The sequence below is a fragment of the Diadema antillarum genome, unplaced genomic scaffold, assembly GCF_040938485.1.
Source record: "Diadema antillarum isolate AM-2024a unplaced genomic scaffold, OU_Dant_1.0 seq00000136_RagTag, whole genome shotgun sequence".
Lineage (NCBI taxonomy): Eukaryota > Metazoa > Echinodermata > Echinoidea > Diadematoida > Diadematidae > Diadema > Diadema antillarum.
In genome coordinates, this window is record NW_027271213.1 from 2,580,231 (window position 1) to 2,605,415 (window position 25,185).

Sequence of the window (25,185 nt, forward strand, 5' to 3'; positions counted from 1 at the left end):
TAGTCTTGTTCAGTCCTGCAGGTTATGTTTCACCCCAAAACAATCTGATTTTGTTTTATGCTGATAATGATATGTGACACACTAGTAAGTGGGATGTATCATGTAGTTATTATTCATTATTATTATTATTATTTTTTTTTATTTTACAGTTGCTATGTCAACATCAGTTAAACATTTGTGTTATGAGAAACTTCACATAATGACCAAATGTATTCACTAATGGTTTTGACAACTTCCATTCTTTTTTTCATTGTGTCCAATTTCATGTGCACATATATTATTTTATCTGAATTACTGAATTGTCTGTTTTTAGAAGTTCAAGCAAAGCATTATTTTTTTGACATGTTGAGTTGACAAACGTATGCATCACATTTTTTTTCCTTAAGAAATCTATGAATCAAAACTGCCATAATTTTTGAAAGATCTTTTTGTCATTATTACCTTGTATTTGCTGTGTGCATGGAAAAACTATGAAACAAATAATCCTTTTTTTTTTTTTGGCTACCAGAGCGGAGTGCAGTGAGAACAGAGCAAAGGCGGAGGAGAAGAGAACCTCCATCCAGGATGGGATGAAGGAAATGGAGGAGGGATTAAAGACCCTAGTGGCTGAAACCAAGGCTAAGAACAAAGAACACAAGAAACTCTGCAGGTAAAGTATCCCATCCTGTAAAAGTGGACATTTTCATGCAGCCAGAAGCTAGCATGAGAATAAAAACGTGTGAATATTTTTACATGCCATATGTTCCAGTAATTAATGTTCAGATTCCGCAGAATTAAAAACACGCGAAATTCAACTTACCCAGCCAAGGTGAAAACTTACTCGCATGAAAATATCCACTCAGTCATCATGGTTTGCTAAATGCCAAGTATGTTCAGAACGTTGTGCAACACCACAAGTCGTGTTTGAAATTTGATGCTTTCCAGTGGAATCTTGTGGTTGCGCAGGATGCGCTGCCCTCAAGAAATGGAAAATGCCATGTCATCTGTGTTCTACGATGATAAAAGTAAGAAAATATTTATGCGGGGGGGGGGGGGGGGATGAGATGTGCTTTGATGGATTTTTTGATCGGCTGTCACCCTCTGTACAAATGTACTTGAAAGATTGTAATCGTAACTGCTAATGTTTTAACAAACATGTTGGGAAAAAGGAACCAGTTGGAATTAAACCTGCCACCTACTGCTTACTGGGCAGCGACACTACCACCAGGCTACCCCTGGTTGCTGGCAGTGATACGATGAACATGGAACAAATACCCAGGCTCTGAAATTCCGACATTGTTACGTTAGATAGTCCAAGGCAGACAAGGCTTACTGAATGAAAAGTCCAGCAGGGTATACCAAAGCCTTACATTCAAGACTGATGCTGATCATGATATGACACAGAAATCTGCACAACTTTTGTGTTCAGGCGATATTCAGAGTAATGTATTCCAAAGTTTGTCTTTGATGTGTTGTCTGGACATCTTTGACTTTCTTATTCAGCAACCATGAATCTATTGCTGCTGTTTGTTCAACAGTTTTTTTGTGTGTGTGTGTGTGGAGATAATGCTTTTTACACTTGGTATTTTTGATCCATTTCTAAAGAAAGTGATAGTTTTCTGGTTTGGCCTATAATTTCCACCTCCGAAATGTCACTAATCTGTTGCGTCTGTGTCTTGATGGTCACCCTGTACAGTCAGTACGAGAAGCTGGCGGAAAGCGCTGAGCAAAAGAAGGCCGACTTTGCCGAGTTCGAGCGCCAGGACGTCAAATGCCGTGAGGACCTGAAGCACACGAGGGAGAAGCAGAAGAAACTCGTCAAGAATTTGCAGAAGGAAAAGAGCAAGGTGAGGGTTTTTTTCTTTGCCTCTGAGAGGAGAACCATTTGAGACCCACCTTAAAGGGATGGTATAGTACCGGTTGAGATGGGGGATTTAGATTTTAACTTTTTGCAAGATAATAATAGATCACTAATATGAAATATGAAAGAGCATACCATTCTGAAAGTTAATTTGTTGAAATTTCGTTTTGAAATGGCTGAGCTATAAAGAGGTCTTAATGAAAGGTGGGCCCCACCTTTTACTTTTAGTATTAGGACCACTTTGTTTTACTTTGTTTTTGGATATCTCAGTCGCTTCAAAACAGATTTTAATCAAGAGACTTTGAAGTCCTCTCAAGCCAGCAGCACACTATACGATCTGACCGGTCGTACGACCTTAAGACCGGAAGTGTGACATCAACAGTCTTGCCAGTTTCCAGTCGTACGACTGGGTCTTAGCGCCAGTTGTAGAGATTTGACATGTTGAATTTCCACGACTAGTCGTGGGCTTTCAGCCAATCAAGATACAGTAAAATGCGTGTGCACTGCATACACTATACTCATTGGTAAAAATGTACTGAAGACAGAACAGTCATAAGCCTACTCGTAAGGTCAGGTCGTATAGTGTGCATTGGCAGGTTGTACGACTGGGTCTCATGGTCTTAAGGTCATATAGTTGTGAGTCGTATAGTGTGCAGCGTGCTTAATGCCCCAGTCACATAGACATCCCGGATCACCCTGGACCACCCCGGATTTGATCCGGGGAGAGATCCGTGTTGATGTTGGGAGGCGGAGATCCGTGTTGATGCCGGGAGGCCAACACGGCAACTTTTGGAGGTCAAAAACATCCGGCGTCATACGGGGATTGCCGTGTTGGCAGAGCAATCCGGGGTGGTCCGTGTGGCTGCCGTGTAGATGCCGTGTTGATCCGTGTAGATGCCGTGTTTGTCCGTGTAGACGCCGCGCTCTTCCGGCCATATCCGTGTAGCTGCCATGTTGATTGATACCGTGTGTACAGTCATACCAAAATCCCGAATCTCCCCGGACGTCCCCAGATTTCCCCGGGTCACCGTGTAGATCCTTGAACATCCGTGTTTATATGTGACTGGGGCAAGCGGATTGTATGCTCTCAAGTGGTTACTGATTATCTTGCAAGAAGTTCAAATCTGAATCACCACCTCAACCAAAACTATACCATCCTTTTAACTTGCCAAGATCTGTCATCAGTTTTCAATGATCCATCCAAACTTAACCTAATTGTAGATTAGCAAGCCTGCACACTAAACTCTGGTGTAGCAAATATCAATGTGTCTCAGACTCAGTCCAAAAGAAGGGCTGCAATGATACAATCGGGATTAATGAAAAGCTGTATTCAGTGAAAATTAATTTCCAGACATCTAGACCCGTTGGTTGAAAGAAACACTCCAGCGTGTGCACCAACTGGCAAATGAAGTACAGTAAGGGTTAAATAAAGTACAATTTCACACTTTCTCCAAGTTAGCTTGAATGAATAGCGTAAACTCAGGTGAAACAGAATGGTACAAGTTTCATTAAAAAAAAAAAAAGAGAAAAGAGAGTTATGGGTTGTCAGAGTTTCTGAGGATTCCATGTAACAGTAACATTAGTATCACCCACATATGCGAAGTAGATGTTGCAAGTGCTTATTGACAGACATGAGATACAGTGTTTACTCCAACAATTCCTGTCCCAACAGAATTAATGATTTCATTGATTTGCTATAAAACCAGAAACTTGCACAAAACTTTTATGAATTTTGCAAGGAGCCAAGATTTGTGAAAGTGTTTACGTACACAATGCACTGAATGCCAGTGGCAATTCGCAAAAAATTTCATGCCACAAAAAAGGTTGTTGGCTCCAGGTTGTGAAAGTTCATGCCACAAATATTTCTGGTGTTGAAGTACTCATTTGCTATTTAAACCCTCTATGATGAAAGTTATATAACCTAAAGTGAATATGTGTCCTTTGAATATAGATAGTAGATCATAGATTACAGACATACCAGTGTTTAAAATTGCTGTCAATCATGCGAAACTGTTGGAATCTGAAAAGTGATACTTCCAGCCCCTTTCAGCGTTAGAGGAATGTATAAAATCAGAAGGGAGGGATCTGTGTATAGACTTGTAATTTACTGAAACACACAAGGAAACAGTTGATGTGCTATGCTGCGTGCTTGACAATAGACGTTCTTGACAGAGTGCTTGGTCATCGTTTTAATTATCTCTGCAGTTGGAGACACTCTTGGCAGTGCCCGGGGACAGCGAGAAAGAAATTGAAGAGCTGGAGAAGAAGAAGGGCGCCCTCGAGGAGAAGCTGAAGGTAGAGGAGACCAAGATGAGTGAGATCATGGCGTCCCTCAAGACAGAAACCCAGGGCATCCAGGCTGAAAAAGAGGTAAAGTCAGGGACAACCAGTGACTGTTTTTGTGACTCTTTCCTCTTACGACAGTGACTCTTACGGTCGGGTTATTGCCGTAGGTTGGTGCGGCAGCATACCAACTTCAGATTGATGTCATGTTGCTATGTGATGAAGTATCAGAAAGACGCACACCCAGCAGAATTTTCCACATTTGAAAATAAATACGGTGCATTCATCTAATGGGTGGCAAAACTTGTACGACTTACTGATTTTGTGAATATCAACTCACTTGCAAAGTTAGCACAAATGAAAACACTGCTAAGAGTATGCTTCTTTGACAGACCAAATTCTTTTTTTGCCCCCAACTTTTGCAATAAAGGAGGACTGTCTTTTGAGCCTTTACTATTGAACTGGCACGGTAATTTGATTGAAATTGCTATTTATTAAGACACAGCAACAGAAAAAGGTGTCCAGACAGTCAAGCTGTTGTAACTTCTTTTTCGTACAAATGACAGAGCCCAAATTTCTCACCCATTTGCTACTTGCAATCACTGCTTGCACTCAGCATGACTCCAATACTTTCTGGAGTAGAGTGACCTTGACCTGCCATGACCCTTGACCCTCAACCCTCAACCTCAACCTTTGACCTCTCACCCAATGTCAATCAAGGCCAAGGAGGCGGAACTCATGGGCCTACAGAAGGAGCTGAATGAGGCCAAGTCCCAGAAGACCCTGGCCGATTCCGAGCTGGGCCGCCAGCTGAAGAAGATAGAGGGCGCCAGAACGAATCTGGAGAAGGCTCGCACCAACCTGAAGACCATCGCAGAGAATGTTGTGGAGTGGCGCAGGTAAACAAACAAACTGAAACCAAAGAGTCATTCTTTGACTTAGATCATCGCTCGTAGATTTCTTATCATGAGCACATCTGACCGTTTTGTTTTTGTATTTTTTACTCTGGAAAAACAGGGATAGCTTAGCAGCAAGATAGTGGTGATCTTTATCATGGAAGTTATATCTGCCACCAACAGAGTAGCATTTTTTGATCTGATATACTATAAAAGTGGATATTTTCGCGCGACCAATTTTTCACCCTTGGCTGGGAAAGAAGAGTTTCACATGTCTCTAATTTCGTGGAATCAAGACATCAACTACTGGAACATATGGCCACAAAAATATTCGCTTTTTGTTAGTTATTAGCTTTTGGTTACGCAAAATGCTCGAAATTTCAACACTTCGAAAATTTCCACTTTTACAGTAGTGCTGACAATGTTAGATGAGTCTGGAAGACATGGCAAAGAATGCTTCAGATTCATGCAACAAGAAATGTATGTAATCTGTTTAAATGTGGTAACATGTGGAATACTGGAATTCACTTTCACCTATCTGCTGACCAAAAACAGAAAACAAAATAAGCAAAAATAATTAAGGAAGCAAAAAACAACAACAACAACAACAACAAAACAACCCCCCCCCCCAAAAAAAAAAAAAAAAAAAAAAAATGGTCCGGCATTCTTGTTGAAAGTCTTAGATTGCAAGAATGTAGTACAACAACTTGATGGGATACACATACATAATGTGTTGCTTTCTTGTGATGTTGAACCAATTGCATATACTGCATTGGAACTGATGTAATCCGATCTGATCTGATCTGATCTGATGTGATTGTCCATGCAGCACCATCAAGACCCTGGAGAAGGAAATACCTGAGATGGAGGCGAAGCTCAGTGCATCAGAGAAGGAACTGGTGGAGGTGCGAGAGAAGGAGGCCAAGGCAGCATCTGGGGTAAGTCCCTCTTCTAATTTATTGTCTTTCTGTATTGTGCAGAACCTCTGAAGAGTATACTCACACATTTATGGCAGGCTCTTGTATGTAACAGACATAGACTTGTGGCATAAAAAAGTGCACCTGTTTCACTAACATGGGAATGATATTGAGCCAAACAATGAACCCAAAATTAGGACAGATTCAGATTCAGAGCAGGCGCGTTAGTGCACCAATGCAAACCTCAAACACATGCAGCTTTAACACCCAAGTTCATTGACCCTGTTTGCCAAAAAGAAAAAAAATCCTGCAAAATTTCATTCAAATTCCCGGATCACTACCAAAATTGAATCATCTGTTCCTTGTGTCATTATCAACTTATTCTGTAAGTTTCATTCAAATTCCATCACAACTTTTTGAGTTATTTTGCAACAGGCAAACAAACGAACAAACAAACAAAAAACAAACAATCAAACAAACAAACAAACAAACCATCGACAAAACATAACCTCCTTGACGGAGGTAATTATGTCTGCCACTGACTGTCTCTGTCATCTGGCTGCTACAGGTCAAGGATCTGACAGTCAAGGTCCAGGATGCCCGCAGCTCCATGCAGTCGGCCAAGGACCGGGGCACCCTCATCTCAGCCCTCATGGAGCAGAAGAGGCTGGGGAAGATCGAAGGCATCCATGGCCGTCTGGTAAATGTGATGGTGATGAAGATAATGACAATGATGTGGATGATGCTGATGGTGACGTTGGTGATGAATATGATATTGATGAAGATGAAGGTGAGAAGGGTGATGGTGTTAGTGATGTTGATGGTGATGATCGTGACAATGGTGATGATGATAATGATGTTCATGATAATGATGATGTTGTTGCAGGTGCTGGTGCTGGTGATGATAATGATGGTGATGATGACAGTGGTGATGGTGATGATAGATGATGATGATGATGATGATGATAATGCTGATGGTGATCAATTCTTCCTTGTGTATGTTGGTAGTGGTTGTGGTGTAATTGGTAAATCACATCATGATCAGAATATAGGACTGACATCTTGTAAATCCTCCTTTTATGTGTCATAGCAGCCCATGTTGATGAATGCTTGTCTTCCATAGGGTGATCTCGGCGCCATTGACGACAAATATGATGTGGCTATCTCAACCGCTTGTGGAGCCCTGGACTACATTGTGGTCGATACCATTGACACTGGAGAAAAGTGTGTCAAGTTTCTGCGCCAGAACAACATCGGAGTGGCTACCTTCATTTGCCTTGACAAAGTAAGCCATTTCCTCAATGTACTTCGGTATAACAATGTTTCAGGCTTGGGGGAAAAAGTTATTTTTTTTTCTGTTTTAGTAACTCAGAAAATTACAAAGTGGTATCATAATTCTATTTACTGTTTGTGCTAATTAAAAAAAAGAGAGAGAAAAAAAAGAGAGAAAGTCTGCAACACTTTCTCCAGTGTTTCTTTTGTTAATTGTCAATGTTCATTGGTGTTATTGTCTATAATAATAACAATAATAATAATAATACATTCTGCTTATATGGGGCATGGTACAATAAAGTCTCTGCGCTTTACAATAATTATTCCAATATTAACAGTATAGTTACAAACTACATGTACTACAAATGATACAGAGACAATACAATGAACTGCAAAAGTATTGATTAAATAAAATAGATGCTTTTTGAGTCTAGACTTGAAGGTCTCGTGGTATATTGAGTACTTAGAAATATTTTGTAATATGTGCCATCTAAACTTTTCATATTGTTATTACTATTATTACTGTTTTGGCATTTCCCTTTTCTTTCAGATCAAGCATTTAGAAAAGAGTGCATTCTCCAAGATGTCAACGTAAGTACTGCTTTTACTGCTTTTGTTATCTCTCTTCTGTTCTTTTATAGAAGTTTAATATGTATAATTGAGACGTGTGTGTGTATGTACATCAGCATGTATGCATGTATGTACGTACGTATGTGTGTATGTATGTTTGTTTACATGCAAATTCACAGTAAACAATATGATGTGAAGGCACCCACAGTTGAGACTTGTGTTGATCAGACGAAAACAAAACTAAACAAAACAAAGCAAAACAAAACAAAACAAAACAGAACAGTATGGTCACAAAGGCATAAGATTATAATGATAATGATAGTTGCAATTCGTATTGCACCAAATCCATTGAATGAAATGCTCATTAAAGGACAAGTTCACCTTCATAAACATAAGGATTGAGAAAATGCAACAATGTTAGTAGAACACATCAGCGAAAGTTTGAGGAAAATTGGACAATCGATGCAAAAGTTATGAATTTTTAAAATTTTTGTGTTGGAACCGCTGGATGAGGAGACTACTACAGCTTGTGAGTCATATGTGTACAACAGTATAAAGAAAATATAAAGAAAATTCAACATATTTTCACTTTTTTCACATAATAAAAGAGCACTTGACTTGGCTCTTTCTAAAGGCAGGGGGAATAGTATTACCCAAAACATTTGTCGGTAACGAGTCGGGGGGGATGTGAACTTTTTTCGTAAGATGAAATTTTGTGAAATTCTCTTTATATTTTCCTATATTGTTGTACGCATGTGACATCTAAGTTATTCACACACTGCGGTAGTCTTCTCATCCAGCGGTTACTGCACAAAAACTTCAAAAATTCATAACTTTCGAACGGATTGTCCGATTTTCCTCAAACTTTCAATGATGTGTTCTACTAATATTGCTACATTCTCTCAATCCTTATGTCTATGAAGGTGAACTTGTCCTTTATAAGTACTCATGATGGAAGGATAAAGGTAAGATTTAAAAAAAAAAGGAGCAGGTTAAAGGGATTGTTTAGTATTGGTGGAGATGAGAATTGGGCTTTTAACTTTTTGTGAGATACCAAGAAACCACTTATGAAATAGTACAGAGCATACCATTCTAAGAGGAATTCAAAGTTTATTAGATGAAAATCGGTTCTGGAATGGCTGAGACATCCAAAAACAAAGTGAAACAAAGCGATCCTAATAAAAGGTGGGTCCCGCTTTTTATTAGAAATGCTCTTTTTTGGATATCTCAGCCATTTTAAAACCGATTTTCATCAAATAAACCTTGAATCCCTCTTGGAATTACATGCTCTTTCATATTTCATGAGAGGTTTCTCATTATCCCACCAAAAAATATTAGAAACCTGAAGTTAGGTCTCAACCAAAACTGTATGCTCCCTTTAAAATCATCAAACAAAATAAGGACACTCATGCTGTCAGGAAAACACATTCATATGTTCCAATGTACATGTCCTTGCTCTTTTTCATTCCCCCACAAAACTCACAGACCAGACAATGTAGCACGCCTCTATGACTTGGTTCGAGTGAAGGAAGAGAAATTCCGCATCGCCTTCTACTATGGCCTCGGCAACACGCTGGTGGCCAAGGACCTGGAACAGGCAACGAAGATTGCTCTGCAGGGGCAAAAGCGCCATCGTGTGGTCACGCTACGTGGAGAACTCATTGAATCCTCTGGTAAGTTCATGCATATGCAGGTGACTGCCATTATAACAAAGTCCCTGGGACCAGCAGCTTTCTTTCGTTGTATTCTTCTATGTGTTGATTATCATGATCATTATCACCATCATCAGTGCTATTGTTGGTAATTATTCCTCCCTGTGTGATGCTAGGTACCATGAGTGGAGGAGGTAAACAGGTAAGCAAGGGGCGCATGGGCTGCACCATTGTGTCCGACGTCACCCCCCAGCAGCTGGCTGCCATGGAGAAGGAGCTGGAGGCGTGTCAGGCGGACGCCACCCGGCAACGGGACCGCCTCCGCGCGCTGGAGGCGGAGGTCAGCCAGCTGGGCAAGCGGCTGAGAGAGGCCAGGCTGGCTGTCAAGAAGCACACGATGGGGATTAAGGTGAGGTCTGGGAGAAAGGGTGTGTGGGTGGCTTAGGCAGTGGCGGATCCAGGGAGGACTGCACCAGGCGCACGCCCCCTCTCCTTTATTTTTAGTTGAAACAAAAGAAATAAAAAGAAAAAAATGGGGGGAGGGTGCGTTCACCCCCCTTTGATTTTGTAAACGCGCCCCCTCTTTATGGACTTCCTGGATCCGCCCCTGCTTATGTCTCCCGGGAGAACTACCTGGGCAGTCTCTGTTGGGATGAACAGGGTGTGTATGTTTGTGTATGTGTGTGTGTGTGTGTGTGTGTGCGTGTATGTGTTAATGTGTGTACCTGATATGTTTGCATGTGATTTGAGTTTATATGCGTGTGTCTGTGTGTATGTGTCTGTCTGTGTCTTTGTGTTAATGTGCCGTAGAATGCGTGGTAATGATGATGGTGATAATATTTTGCTTCTTCATAGCAGTTTTCATGATAAAATTCACATGAAACTCTAAGTGCTTTACTGATTGTTTCATCACGGGCTCATATGTTTGCATTTCATCTTTTCGCATTACAAGGCGTGGAACAGAAACTTTAGTGTAGGTCTATCAGAAGTGTTGCCGTGGTGGCCTCAATGAGGGTGACCAGTGTCTGTAATGTGTGTTTGTGTTTTGTGTACTTAATTGTGCTGACAAAAAGGTACTGCTGTATTAAAGCTGTCTTCCTTTTCTACAACGGATGTGCAAGAAATGATTGCTCTTGTCGAAATCGTCTGATGGTTGCTGAGGTATTTCTCTCTTTTCTTGAGATTCCAGGACTGCTTAACCCAGTCACCACCGTAGAGGACACATAATTCTATGTTTGCATACTGCACCGCTCTACACTGGCACTCGTCCGACGGTCCAGACCAATAACAATCACTGTCATACCAGTAACTTTTTCAGGAATCTGAATGGACCAATAAAAAATGGAAAAATTGGGTACGTACTGGTCCGACAGACAGGTCGGACAAGTACTATAGCAAAAATGGATTAGTGTGCAGCCCTTCATACTGAACCAAGCAGCCTGAAATGTTATGTTAAACATTTCAGAAAACAAATTCATGGTCTCATCAGAAGACAGATAGAATTCACTGAAATGGAAATCTCTGTAGTCAGAATTGTTGTTACACGTCAGGACTGCCAAAAATCCTTCCACTTACATTAATTTCAACTTACACATTAGAATTAGCACATTTTAATCCATTTGAGGTAGAATTTTTCCCTGACCTGGTCAATTTCTTGACTTGTGCAAGGTCAACTTCGGCGAGGTTGACTGTATTTTAAGTGTACAAGGTCTTCAGTGAATTGGAATTTTCCCCTTTTCAGCCGATTCAAAATGGAAATATAGAATTTCTGAAATAGAAAAGATGATTTTTTAAAACCATAAAGTCACGGTCGCTAATCAAAAATGTATTTTCTGGCATCAGGCAAAGTCGGAAGAAGAGGGACTCCTGAAGGAGCAGATTGGGACCTTTGAGGCCGAGCTGAAGGAGGCTGAGCAGGAGACGGATCTCTCCGCCCTTGAGAAGGTGGCCAAAGAGGCGGACAAAGGTGAGGAGAAGCGTTCTTCACTCTTTGTGCTAATGCCATCCAGTGCTGGATGTCTGATCTGATCTGATTTTTTCATTCTGTGTATGGCATTGCTTTGCAGTTCCATCAATTTACAGCAATATCATCAAATATTATGACATATACTTACATGGTACTACATAGTATGGTTGTTTTATACAGTTTCAACAATTGTCATCACACATATATGTACACCTTCAGTACGATTGCATGCATCATTTATCAATTTCCATACAGAATGGCTGCCAACAATAAGCTGAAAGCGTCACTCGTTGGTAACTGATGATACATTGCATTCTTAAAGTAAAAACAAGGGGGTCCAACAATTTCATACAGTCTATTCCACACTTGGAGATCTTGTAGAGCTTTTTCAGAAGAAAAAAATTGCACTTCTCAGCATTTCTCTCTGGATTCATTCTGGCTTGAATAAAATTGTTGATTATGAAGCTTCTTTGAAATCATCAGTTTGTGAAATGATTCTCATGACAAATATTAAATTATGTCATATGAAATTGTAAAAGAATTGGGTGCATTTTTTCATGTGTCTTGCGACTGACTGAAAATCAAGCTGTTCCACATCCTCTTTTGATACATATATCTCGGCTTAAGACATCGTAAAGCAAACAGTGTATTCAACCAGGTATGTACTACCTTAGCACTTTGTTGATACATGTACCTTGTTTATTATGCACACAGGACAACTGCACAACAACTGTAGCAAGTTCTGCTCTGTATGAGGATGAGTATGTATTTTGAATCTAGACAACTCAAATATGTGATACACATAAGATGCCTTACAACGGCGCTGCAGTAGACCTTCACAGTATGTTCACATTTGTGTCCTTGTTACTGTAAAACCTGAAGTGTTTGCGACATGAAACTTTAACGAATTGGAGCTGATGACTTTTTTCGGGGCATGAAACTTTTATGAAATGCCACTGGCATTCAATGCTTTGTGTAGACAAGAACTTTCGAGCTTGATTTTACTTTCACTAATATTTGCTCCTTGTGAAATTTGCACAAGTTTCATGCACGCAAAAATTTCTGATTTTGCAGTATATCAGAATGAGCAAAGCAATGTGTGAACCTTTACATCTTTTCCTCCTCTGCTGTCTAGCCTACCAGAAGATCGCTGACGTTGCCTCCCGCATCGAGGAGGAGGTGAAGAAGCTCCACAACAAGATCATGGAGATCGGCAGCAAGAAGATGAAATCCCAGCAGGCCAAGCTGGATTCTCTCACCTCAGAAATCGACGCCGCCAGCAACGGCATGACCAAGGCGAAGGTTGCCATCAAGACGGCAAAGAAGTAAGCCACGGGAAGGTTGTAAAAAGAAAAAGTCTTTTGGTCTCTTGATGTGGTTCACTTAGTTTATATTAACACAACAGAGCTTTAGATCTGCAGCACGAACATTAAGACGACGCAGCCTCCCAGGTTGGACAATAGAGACAGCTGTCTCATGCATGATCAGAACACCATTTTTGCCTGATTAGCATTGTCGTAGCGTTCGCATTGCAGATCTCAAGCTTGCTAATTTGTAAAACATGACAATCAAATCAGTTAGCCAAAATCTTTTATTGCATTTGTGGATGGATGACATATTTCCTTTCCAGCTTTCACATGATGTGATGAGTATGATTTTGAGTTTGATGTAGGGTTTGACTGTGGTATGTTAGTCTTTGAGCTATTATAGAATCATTTCTCTTCAGTGGTTTGTGTAAAAGATATGATCAATGGAAGTGTAGTAGCTTTACTTTGTTTTGTTTTGTTTTGTTTTGTTAGATGTCTATTTGTGTGTGCTTTCCTATGTCTATGTTTGTATGTTTATGAATGTGCTTTTAAAACCTGCCAAAATTGTAGAAATATTGCCCAGTCAGGAGATATGTGTTTCCAATTGTGTAATCCACTCACACTGCAGCTATCTGTAGTGTTCTAACAAACATTTGAACTTGCCCAAATCACTATGGCAACAACGCTGTGCTCCCCCGTTGCCAGGAACATCAAGCGGGCGGAGGAGAGCATCGCCAGCATGGAGAAGGAGGAGAAGGAGAATGCGGAGAACGTGGGAGAGATCGAGAAGGAGTTCAAGCGGCTGGAGGAGGAGGCCACCAAGGTGCTGGAGGACTTCAAGGAATCCGAGATGAAGATGAAGGAGATGGAGGAATCACTGGAGAAGAGCAAAGGTAAACCACCACCAGGCAGGAGATGAAGCACTCCGTCCAAGTAGCATCAAGGCTGCCATCCCTCTCACACCCCATTTTTACATTTCATATAGAGCGCTCCAGGAGCACTCCAGGGCCCTATTTCATAGATGATGTTAGGATAGCTACTCTTGCTGGAACGGCAACTTCCAATAGCAGAAGCCAATCAGGAAGCTGGATTCTCATCGTTACCATTACAATTGCCATTCCAGCAAAAGTGCTGTGGTATCAACTTTTTATGAAATGGGGACCTGGTGTGACAAGGCAGTCAGCCCTGGAATGCTCTAAAGTTGCCCCTCTTATGGCTAAGTCCTGGGGGGTGTTTCATCAACGTTTGTCAGCACTGACAATCACGCTAGTAACAGTCAGTGACCAGCGCATCTCAGCCAATCAAAACCAAGGATTTTGCTGAAATTGTCAGCGCTGGCAAACGTTGATGAAACACCCCCCAGGAGTGCTCCTACTTTTAGAGCGCTCCAGACGAGATGCGAAAATTTCCTCAGGACTTGATGGTCGAATATATCTTTTACTTTTAAAGTCGCTTAGTCATTGTAAAAAGGGTTATGAATATTATTTCAAAAGTTTCAGGAAATCAAAGTTTTTCATGAATTATCAATGAAATTATGTTGTGGTGCTTCATCAGATTTATTGGCATCAGTGACTGGTATGACTATGCTGTATTGGTGTAATGTGATCCTGAAGAGGAAGTGGAATACCTATATTTAATTGATAATTACCTCAAACAACCATCAGTAATTATCATAATATATTGCTAGTTCATTTCTAAAATCATTAAAATGAGATTGAACTTTTGCACAAGATCACCTTTAATCTGTTGAAGATGAGTTTTCGAGAATACTCAGGCAGGTGTCTGTGGGAAATGCACGTTATAGCAAAATTAGTCCATCCTCAACGGGTTAATAGATTTTAAATGACTGCATCAGCTCTCCTGAATCAATTATCATTGATAATACATTCCCATATTTTCATACTTTGTGAAAGTAAAGTCAGTTGTTCGTGGTCTTCGTGGCCAATTAATTGATGACTTGACCACTGACCTCTTGAATGGTTCCTCTACATGTATTTTCTGCAGCTGAGCTGGAGCGTATACAGCAGCAGGAGGCGTCGACCAAGGCCAAACAGCTGGAGGTCAAACATGAGTTGGATTCCTACAACGAGACAATCCAGGAAAATGAGCAGCGCATCAAGCACTGGAAGAAAGAGGTAATAAACTGTCTTCTGAATTTAAGTGAATTAAATGATTCGTCTAGCATTATTCAAGATGTTCACACAGAATCGTTCACAGAGTTACCAAGCAAAAAAGAGGCATGCTCAAACCACAGCTTTTTGAAAATAAATCAACAGGTAATATCGAGCCAAACAATAAACTCAAAGTTGGGACAGATTCAGATCAGATCTAGTTGGAAAGTATACATAGGCATTCAAGATGTATTCTAGAATGTGGCAAGGTGGGCACAAGATTATGTTCCCAGATGTCTCTGTGAAACAGTTCCTAACTTCTGAGGACTGGTTGATCCCAACATTGTCCTTAAGATCAGTTCAATTGAACGTGGGATTTATTTTCAGGCACAATGAAACAATATCCAGGGCTTATTGTATTGCATCGCACCGTGAATTCTGGCATTTTGCATATCCATGCGCCGTCATTTGGTTCAAATGAGACAGTCCATTTAGCGCGTTGCTTTCTGGGCGATGGGTCGACAACATCCGGTATAGCTAGCTAGGCTAGACATATCCAGAAATGTGGTTTGTGAGTTTTCACATGCGGGTTTGCTCGATAATTCTTCATTTGGTAATGGTAGACTTGCATTCCACAAAACTCACTAACACCGTCTGCCATCTTGGAAACAGCTGTCAAAATACAGTAAGAGAACTCAAGTCGTAGCGGTACATCTTACTACCTTCAATATATGTACAGGGTAATCTCTCTGTTGTTGACCCAGAAGTAGGAAAATAGGCCTCTTGTGATATGGATGTTGGTGGTGCATGGATTGTGAAACTGGAGAATTAAATGAGTCAATACATCCTTGAAACCTCCTTCCTGTCTCTAGCTGGGAAAACTGGAGCTGCACCTAGTGGACCGTGAAAACCCAGAGACCCTGCAGGAGTACGTCCCAGAGGATCTGGCCTCGGTCAACACGGAGGACGTCCAGTATGAGATCACCGTGGGCGAGGAGCAGCTGGCCAAGATGACCCCCAACCTGGCGGCCATCGAGCAGTACAAGAAGAAGGTGAGGCTGGCTGGGCAATAGGCTGGAGTGAACTTTTCTTTGGGAGGTTTGGGGGACTAGCTGGCCAGAGATGCTGTGCTAGGAATGTGCAGACATAATGGAACCGGTTTGACTCGGTTCCTAAGAGCTTTCCAAGAACCATTGTAGATATTTTTAAAAAAGAAAAAAAGAGAGATGAAAATGGCTTATGACATTGCTCTACGGTGGAATCTCAGTATAACAAGGTCAGATATAGCAAGATATGTGATATAATGAGGTAATATTGTTGGTCCCATTCCTTTTATATTCTTTTGTCTTTATCCCTGGGGGGCATTTCATGAAGCAGTTTGGTCGGATGTTTTTCTGACAAACTGTTACAAGGTACTGAAATCCTTGCATCTGATTGGCTGAGAGCAAGTTTGTTCAACAACTTTGTTGGACAAAATGCTTCATGAAATGCCCCTCTGATATAACAAGATACCTGATATAACAAAGAAATTCAGTGGTCCCAAGCAGCATATTATAATGGGTTACCCTGTATATTCAAAATAGACAACATTGAATGTTGGCATAGATGTATGTCTTTACAATGTTATTTGTCAGTTTGCTAGGAGTACATCCAAGATTGATGCAGAATTTGAACACTGATGCAAATTTTGAGACCAATCATGTGGAGTTCTGTCTGCCCCGACTCAAATAAAATGTGTGCAGGAAGAGAACTACCTCCAGCGCGTGTCCGAGTACGAGGCGCTGACGGAGCGACGGAATGAGCAGCGGCGGCAGCTGGAAGAGAAGCGCAAGCAGCGGCTGGACATGTTCATGGGCGGCTTCAGCACCATTAACGACTACCTGAAGGAGATGTACCAGATGATCACGCTGGGCGGAGACGCCGAGCTGGAGCTGCTCGACAGTCTTGACCCCTTCTCAGAGGGCATCGCCTTCAGGTACATCTGGCAGACCAGTGGTCACCAAACAAGAGTGTCACATCCGTACATACAGTTGAACCTCTCGTATCCGGACAAGTCGGGACCGGGGCTCATCCGGATAAGGGATTTGGCCGGATACGGGAGACTCAATGCTTTAAACATGTACATATACATACACATGTACTGATGTAGCCCATTGTAGTACCACATGTAGTAATGTGTATACTGCAACTGTTTCATTGTTACACTCAGTAACAGACCCCAAAATAGAGGTTCGTGTTTGCAAGAATGAAATCATTTTCTTTTATAAATTCTTGGGATGATTTACCTAAATAATCATTAAGAAATGTATCAAGTAGATCTTGAAAATTAACAGTACGAGTCGACGAAACTACGCTTCAAATTTCGATCATCACGGCTCGGCAAAGTCGACTGTAGGTCGCCATTGTTAAATGGTCCCCCTCTCTCTCTTTGTGTGTGTACTGTGCGTGAACAATTTTTGAGTGTTCAATATCATTCGTTGCTCAGCCAATGACTCGAAACAATGCATGTCTATCTAGTCATATCGATGGCTGTGTATGGACCTATATGTGGCAATGCGATATGAGAGGACTCGAGCGCATAATCTGTCCATGTTCTTGCGATGATTTGGGGATGTTTGGGGATGTTAAAATGTCTGAAGGTAAGCAATTTGGAAGGAAATTTGATGTAATGTATGTTAATCATGTTGGAAGTAATATGTAATTCATGTGTGTTTGTGTAGGAGTTCTCAAGGAGTTGGGAATCCCCCTTTCCTCCCGTAATCACTTAAAAAAAATCACGGCGAGATTGCGTCCGTATAATAGAGAGATCCGGATAAAGGGAGGCCGGATAATAGAGGTTCAACTGTACTGTTAGATGAAGAGGTTTGCATTTACCGTCAAACCTGTCCATAGTGCCCTCCAAATGAAGAAGAAATGGGTGGCTGTTGTAAACAGGTGGCCATCATAGACAGGTTATTCATCATTTCATGTGCATTGCATGCATGTACATGTGTCATCCTTACATACATCTATAAATGTATATATAGCAGGTACATATGCACATTCTTCATGCACTGAACGATGCTGTTATTGAATGACCTACTGCACACTAGCATACATAGAACAAGCAAGCTTTTCATGAGTTTATTATTATGCCTGAATGATGAGTGAATGCAATGGTGGTGATCACTTACCTATTTGCCACGGATATCCGGCATGGCTGCAAAGCAGACAAACACAAAGAATTGTCTTCTTGGCTATTGCTCCGTATGGGTCTGTTGGCCACTACACACCGGTTGATATCTGCAGCGAGAAACAAAATTGATGGCCACTGGCTGTGCTAGAAAGGTGGCTTCCATGCATAGGGTCTTAATTTCCCCATATTTTAAAAATAGCTCGAAGTGTTGTCATGAAGATTGGATATTTCCAGTAAAAGTGATTAATTGAAGAAAAATGTGAGCCATAGGATCAAAAGGCAAGAGTCACAGGTCAATTGAAAAATGTTCAAATTCACAGACACTTGCTCTCTGAAACAAATTAGCCATCCAAGTGAAATCTGGTTCAAGGAATGTATAAACACTCTCTCTCCGTTTTTCACTGCAGTGTCCGTCCTCCCAAGAAGTCCTGGAAGGTGATCGCCAATCTCTCTGGTGGTGAGAAGACTCTCAGCTCACTGTCGCTGGTCTTCGCTCTCCACCAGTTCAAGCCAAACCCGCTCTACGTCATGGACGAGATCGATGCTGCCCTTGACTTCAAGAACGTCTCCATTGTGGGCCACTACATCAAGGTTTGTTTGATATCCGCAATACAGTGGACTCCCGTTATAACGAAGTCCTCGGTACCGGCAGTTTTCTTTCGTTATATCAAAATTTCGTTATAACCGAACTAATAAAAAATAAAAAACAAGAAGTTGGTAATTTTGCGGCCAAATTTTATTTTGTTGTAACCGGAATTTTGTTATAACCGTGTTCGCTATAACGGGAGTGCACTGTAGTTAATTCCTAGCATTTTAAAGGGTCCCTACAATCAAAATTTTTTCACTGGAGAAGAAAAATACACCCACCTCCACAGAAAGATTCATGCGTATATGCATTCCATTTACAAATTAGCTTACACACTTTGTTGGTACTTACAGTACTACTGTATTCTAAGAAGTTGATGTTGAGGGGAGATGGTTAAACCATTGAATGATGACATAACATGTGCGCCTTGCAAAATTGTTACTCTGATATATACCACTGCTTTCTTTCACAGACCACAAGGTCCTCCTTTGCACCATGATATGGTGTGCATAGGGAAAAAAGTGATATCTTGTGATAAGTCAGGCCATATACACTTAAAGAAAAATATATTCTATATACAAGTAGCTTTTGTGTCCTTTGTAAAAATGGATCACTGTCATGCATGACTATGGCAAGGTCTGTGTTACATCATCTTCATAAGAATTCTCGAATTACAGTTTCATGTTTCCTTAATATTTCATCATGAAATCACTGTTGGGTGGTATGTGATAACCTAATTTCTGACATCCCAGTACAAGTGAGATTCATAATGTGGCATAAGACACCATGTAATACGGCGGAATTTCGTCATAATGAGGACCTAAAAACTAGGACTATTTTCTTGTTACCTCCATTAAAGGAAGGAGGTTGTATTTCCATCTCCTTTGGTTTGTTTTTGCCTGTTTGCAAAATAACTCAAAAAGTTGTGAATGGACTTGAATGAAACTTACAGGAAAAACGATAATGACACAAGGAACAGATAATTACATTTTGGTGATCCGCAAATTTTTATGGATTTTTAAAAGGATTTTTAAAAATCTTATGGCAGATAGAGTAAATGAACTTGGGAGTTCAAGCTGCACATATTTGAGGTTTGCATAGGCACACTAAAGCGCATGCTTTACTCAGGCAAGGCGCTGCATAGCTGGAAGCTGATGACATACACAAAAGGCTTCTATATTGGGAAAGAGTCGGAACCTGTAAACTCACATTTTTATAAGAGGATTTGCTATATCCAACCTCTTTAAAACGAGGTTCGACTGTGCTGGGCCTGTTCAATATCTCCATGTCTGAGCTCACTTGCTTTTCTGTTGCCTTCTGTAGGAGAGGACGAAGAATGCTCAGTTCATCGTGATCTCCCTGAGGAACAACATGTTTGAGCTGGCCGACCGTCTAGTGGGCATCTACAAGACCCACAACTGCTCCAAGACCGTCACCGTCAACCCCCGCAAGCTGGCCCTCCAGGCTCCCATCGAAGCCACGGGGTAGGGGCGTTGGCGGAGGAATGGGCATGGTCCCCTCTACACCCCTCTCCAGAGACCCACAGATCAAGCCAGACATAGACTCGTGGTGTCTCTCACAGTAAAAGCTGACAGCAGCAACGGGTTGTGAATATTTGCTTCTTCTGCTTGTTTACATTCAACACAGAATAGATTGGGAACTCATATGAAGAGATCTGATGTTTTAAAATATATCACTAGAATTCCTGGTATCTCTGACTCTGGTCTCTGCCCTAATGAAACAAAGTCCCTTATTTTGTATTGTTTTCTACGTTTTATATAATCAAAGTACCAAATATAAACAAACTTCCCTGTCCCAAGGGCATCTTTATTCAAAATGTCCGATGTACATGTGTCAACTTATCAATACAAAGTCCCTCTGGTCTAGCTCCCACATGTTGGAGCTCTTAGATTTGTTCGAGTCTCTAGCTGATTCAATATTTAACCTGCTCTCGAGTCAAATATCTTGGGTCTAAGGAAATTCAACATTGAGGTGTATATGGGGTGTAATAAATGTAATAAGACGGCTGGTGTTGGAAGAGACGTGTGAAAACCTGTGATTTTCCTCTGTTGCATTTGTATATTACGTGTGAATAAAAAGTGTAAATAGCCCATTAGCAAAAATTTGTATATTACGTGGTGATGGTCTGTGATACATCAGCCTTGCTTTAATCCTGCACATAGAAGTGAAAGAAATATTTATGCATAAAGCTGGTATGCCAATATTATGCAGTTTGTGCCCATTGTAACAATGCTTGTACACAAATGCATTACATTTGACTTGTGGCTCTCTGCTTAGATTACCCCCAAACAATCTTGCTTGTCAGTCTTGAGTTTCAAATGCACACTAAATCTTTATAAGATTATCTGCAGCTTTAGAATGCAGGATTTAATCAGTGATAAGAAATGCAGCGTACATCTTATATGATCCGTTGCTGGGGAAGAAAACCAAAGGTGATAATTGTATAGAAACTACTGAATATGTGATGTAACATCTCTACTTCTGTGACTCACATACAGTCTGTATTCCATTTGATGCATATTCATGTATGCAGTGTGTACAGTGTGATCTGTAGGAACAAACTAAAAATAGCACACACCAGCAATATTCATTTTAATGGTTGCCATCACATCACAGCCTAGTCCAATATACTTATATAGCATACTTTGGGTGGCTTCTATTTTGTGATATTACAGGAAAGACATTGAAAATTCCAATTGGAGGAACACTCAAGTTTTTCATCTACTCCTGTATGTAATATACCACCCCCTCCCCCCCCCCAAAAAAAAAATGCTTGTTTACTCTTGAATCGTGTATATACACCTGTACATGTATCTATATGATTGCACATGATGTGAATAGATGGTTGTATAGCTATGCAGGATTTGTGCTGTGATTAATGACAGTAGTCATTTGTAATCATGCCACTCTCAAATTTGTAAATAAACAGGAAACTGGAACCAAAAGTACCTGTCTGCCCAGACTGGCACTAGTACATACTGGCTGCTGTTTTTGCGTTTATGGAAATGACCCCTCCCCTCCCCCTCCCTTTACTGTTCAAAGGATGAACACAAAGTAACTGTTGACACCAAGAAATCATTGATGGTCTTTGTCACTGCATGGATGCAATGGGAGGTGAGTGATGAGTGTGTGTGCCAGGAGTTCTTGCTTGAGAAGGTGCTGTTGGTCTGCAGAGTAGAGGCACGCATTTTGAAATGAGTGCTTGGGTGATCCATCATTAAAAGCACTTTGCAAAAGATCATGAACAAAACGGCAAAAGATCAAGAACAATACAACAAAACCCTTTGAGGTAGAAGGGTACACTCTTGGAGCAGGGATGTGAGAGTTTAGTGATTTTAGATTTTGTTTGTCTGGCCAAATGTCACTTTTCAGCCTTTTTCCCCCAGTTCAAATACATTGACACATTTACAGTTTCATTGATTTCAGGTTTTTTGTTTATTTATTTATTTATTTTTTTGGTTTGGTCAGGAGTTTCAGATATTTTTCAAACTTTTTTTTTTTCTGCAAGTGCTCTCACACCCCTCTTGGAGACAAGTTTTCATGAGTGTACATTTGTGTGTGTGTGTGTGTGTGTGTATGCCAATACAATCTGTGTCATTGTGTACTATGCATGTCAAAATGTAAACTGTACACTACCTGCACAACAATTTATTGCCAAGTACATGTACAATGTACCTTCAACACCTATTTTTGAGGATATTTTGACATCTGACCCAACTCCTCACATCCTGTATGCATTATATACAATACATGTATGGCAACAGCTTTGAGCTTGTTGAATCCTTGCCACAGGGGTGCATAGTATTGCAGACAAATTGTTTTAATTTTGTACACTGTACTAAATGATGGCTCCACTATGGTGAACCATTCCCATTACCACAAATATATTGTCGCTGGGGCGACAAGACCTCTATCTACAAAATGTCAAATGTTCAGGAGAGCCAAAAACCATGGCTGGCGGCCAAAGCACTATAGCGAATGGGATAGCCTTTCCTTTGACATGCCGTGGTGGCTTCATTTTTGGAGTGAGACAGTTGGAATTTGGACAGGATATCACTTAACCCATTATTTGACTATTAATCCAAAAAAGTCATTTTTACCAAAATTTCAGATACAAGGTCTTGTCACCCCAGCGACGAACTGGTACATACAATGCATTCCTGTTAAAATGAACATGGTGATAACGAAAATTTGTTAAATCAAGGTAAAGATACAGGTCCAAAAATTATTATCTTTATATCGTTATATGCTTTATTTGTTCGGCTATACCAAAATTTTGAAAACTGCTGGTCCTGAGGACATCATTTTAATGGGAGTCGCCTGTACAACAATCGCATTTTCTTGATGCCTTGTTTGTATCATTTGGTTGAAAATCCTTGTGTGTGTGTGTGTGTGTGACTGTGTGTGTGTGTGTGTGTGTGCATGTGTGTGTGCTTCTTCCATTCCCACAAACATCTTGAACACCCTCGGGACAAAACAATCACCAGAATGATCGTGTGTTGTTGCTATAGAAACAACAAAATACAGGAGGAGCGTTGATGACATCACAACATTTCATGCACTACAGAAGATAAGGCTGCAATGCCATAACGCTTGCCAAATATCAAGAATGCACATTGTCAATTCCATTTGTTTTGAGTTTTTTAATTAAACAAATGCATTTGCACTACATGGATGTACATTGTACATGGTATGAATATCCACAGTATACATGTAGGATCAACAGCATAAATATTCCACAATAACAGAAAGTAACATACAAGTACACATATGTTTTCTTTTTACCAGTGAGGATGAAATTCTAGAGATCTGAGGGCCAAGTACTGTAAAACCAGAAATTTTTGTGAGCATGAAACTTTAGCAAAATTCGCAAAGGAGCCAAGATTTGCAAAAGTAACTGTGAATTGAATACCAGTGGCGATTTGCGAAAGTTTCATGCTGCAAATGTTTCTGGTTTTACTGTATTGCATGGCTATAGCTGAGCTGGAGATGAATAAAAACTGACTTGCTTGTCTTTTGCCAATAAGACAAAAAGATACCAACTAGATTTGGAATTTTCACATGAAAATAAGTTGAAATCATACTGGTTTTATGATTTGTGATCATGAAATACTACTGCTCTTGCAAAATGGTAGCACAGGTCTTTCAGAAATCAGACAAGAAATATACATTGCAGTAAATGCAAAGTGCCATTCCAAACCATGTCTACACAGAATTTAATTGATATGTGTCTAAAGAAAACATGTGAATAAAGGGGAGGAAGTTTCTTCAAAACACAAACTTATAACAAGAGACTGTTATGGAATTATTACGCATTGCATATTTTCACCTGATACTGATACTGCTAACCACCACCAATGCAAATGAACAGGGTAATGATAACAACATCAAATCTTTCATGGTTTGTGCCCAAACATGATAGAACTCACTTTTTGGTCAACATTTAGACAACACCAACACATCCCTAAGATTATCATCATTACATCATACTTCTTACAACACAATAAACATTGGAGGCCTGGGATACACAAAGTTTTCTCTTTGATTTCATATCAAAGGCAAAATCTTGGTGAAGATTTACAAAGGTTGGTCCACGAAAGGCTTGTGACCTCTTGAAATCACAACCTCTCCTACCTTGCATAATATTATGTGGTTATGACTATGATCAGTTTCTTGAAAACCTGTCAAACTTAAACAGTTTGTAACTTTCTTATGCTGAACCCAATTTTGATGAGACCTCTACCAACAAGTTTGAGTTTACTCTGTTTCGCTGGGCCTGCTTGAATGCAAAATGGAATTGTATTTTCAAGAGAAGATCTATATCTACACACTCTACCCTCCAGAATCTATTCTTTGCTTGGGGAAATACACACTATACAGGTGTTGGATTTTCATCTCCCAGCTTTGGATGTCTTGTGTCATATCAACACATGTCCTGCAATAGCTGACATTTCTGTGAGTACTGTGTGCAGATATTCACTTCATCCTGGAGACCTTGGTGAAAAAAAACAAAACAAAACAAAACCTACAGATTCACCTGCTGCAAAATACTGACTATATGTTGGCTAATCAATTGCTACACAGTGGACATTCATTAACTAAGAATGGAATTGTGATCAGCCGATGCATATCTATTATGCAAGTGAGAATTATGCACAATTCAGTTAATTTCATCTGCAAAATTCTATGCATTGACTAGGTGACCCTCTTTGTGGTAATATGTGGAGCATGTCATCACATTGTACCACAGGTCTGTAGGCTGTGTATTGTAGACGATGCCCATTGCACTACACAGCATGTAGCAGCTGAGCATAGGTACATTTTGTCGTTCCACAGCATGTAGCCATCTGCCAAATATTGATGTTGGTTGCAAAACCACCACTTCCCAGGAATCCAGTACAGTACCGGTGCCTTACCCATCAGCAATGAGTTTGAATGTCGGTCATGTAGTATCGCAAGTGTTATTTGTTTAATTTGTTTTGTTGTTTTTAACGATACCATACCATGTATGCACACAACCCAGTCATGTATGCACACGACTCTGTAATGTATCGCTATGTTCAGTAGAAGCTAACAACATGGAGACCGT

General features: G+C 40.5%; 1 protein-coding gene across 1 annotated transcript in view; it reads left to right on the plus strand.

Annotated features, from left to right (window-relative positions):
- The window catches only part of LOC139727563 (structural maintenance of chromosomes protein 4-like), a 37,552-nt gene extending 17,235 nt beyond the window's left edge, over positions 1-20,317 (plus strand). The window contains exons 7-24 of the mRNA XM_071638545.1: positions 509-649; positions 1,676-1,826; positions 4,046-4,210; positions 4,844-5,022; positions 5,849-5,957; positions 6,505-6,636; positions 7,060-7,221; positions 7,759-7,799; positions 9,264-9,451; positions 9,607-9,839; positions 11,273-11,396; positions 12,532-12,721; positions 13,409-13,596; positions 14,708-14,838; positions 15,687-15,866; positions 16,557-16,789; positions 18,397-18,580; positions 19,899-20,317. Of these exons, the coding sequence (XP_071494646.1) occupies positions 509-649; positions 1,676-1,826; positions 4,046-4,210; positions 4,844-5,022; positions 5,849-5,957; positions 6,505-6,636; positions 7,060-7,221; positions 7,759-7,799; positions 9,264-9,451; positions 9,607-9,839; positions 11,273-11,396; positions 12,532-12,721; positions 13,409-13,596; positions 14,708-14,838; positions 15,687-15,866; positions 16,557-16,789; positions 18,397-18,580; positions 19,899-20,063 (2,896 nt within the window). The 3' untranslated portion in view covers positions 20,064-20,317. The remainder of the gene's footprint in view (positions 1-508; positions 650-1,675; positions 1,827-4,045; positions 4,211-4,843; positions 5,023-5,848; positions 5,958-6,504; positions 6,637-7,059; positions 7,222-7,758; positions 7,800-9,263; positions 9,452-9,606; positions 9,840-11,272; positions 11,397-12,531; positions 12,722-13,408; positions 13,597-14,707; positions 14,839-15,686; positions 15,867-16,556; positions 16,790-18,396; positions 18,581-19,898) is intronic.
- The last annotated feature ends 4,868 nt before the right edge of the window (positions 20,318-25,185 follow it).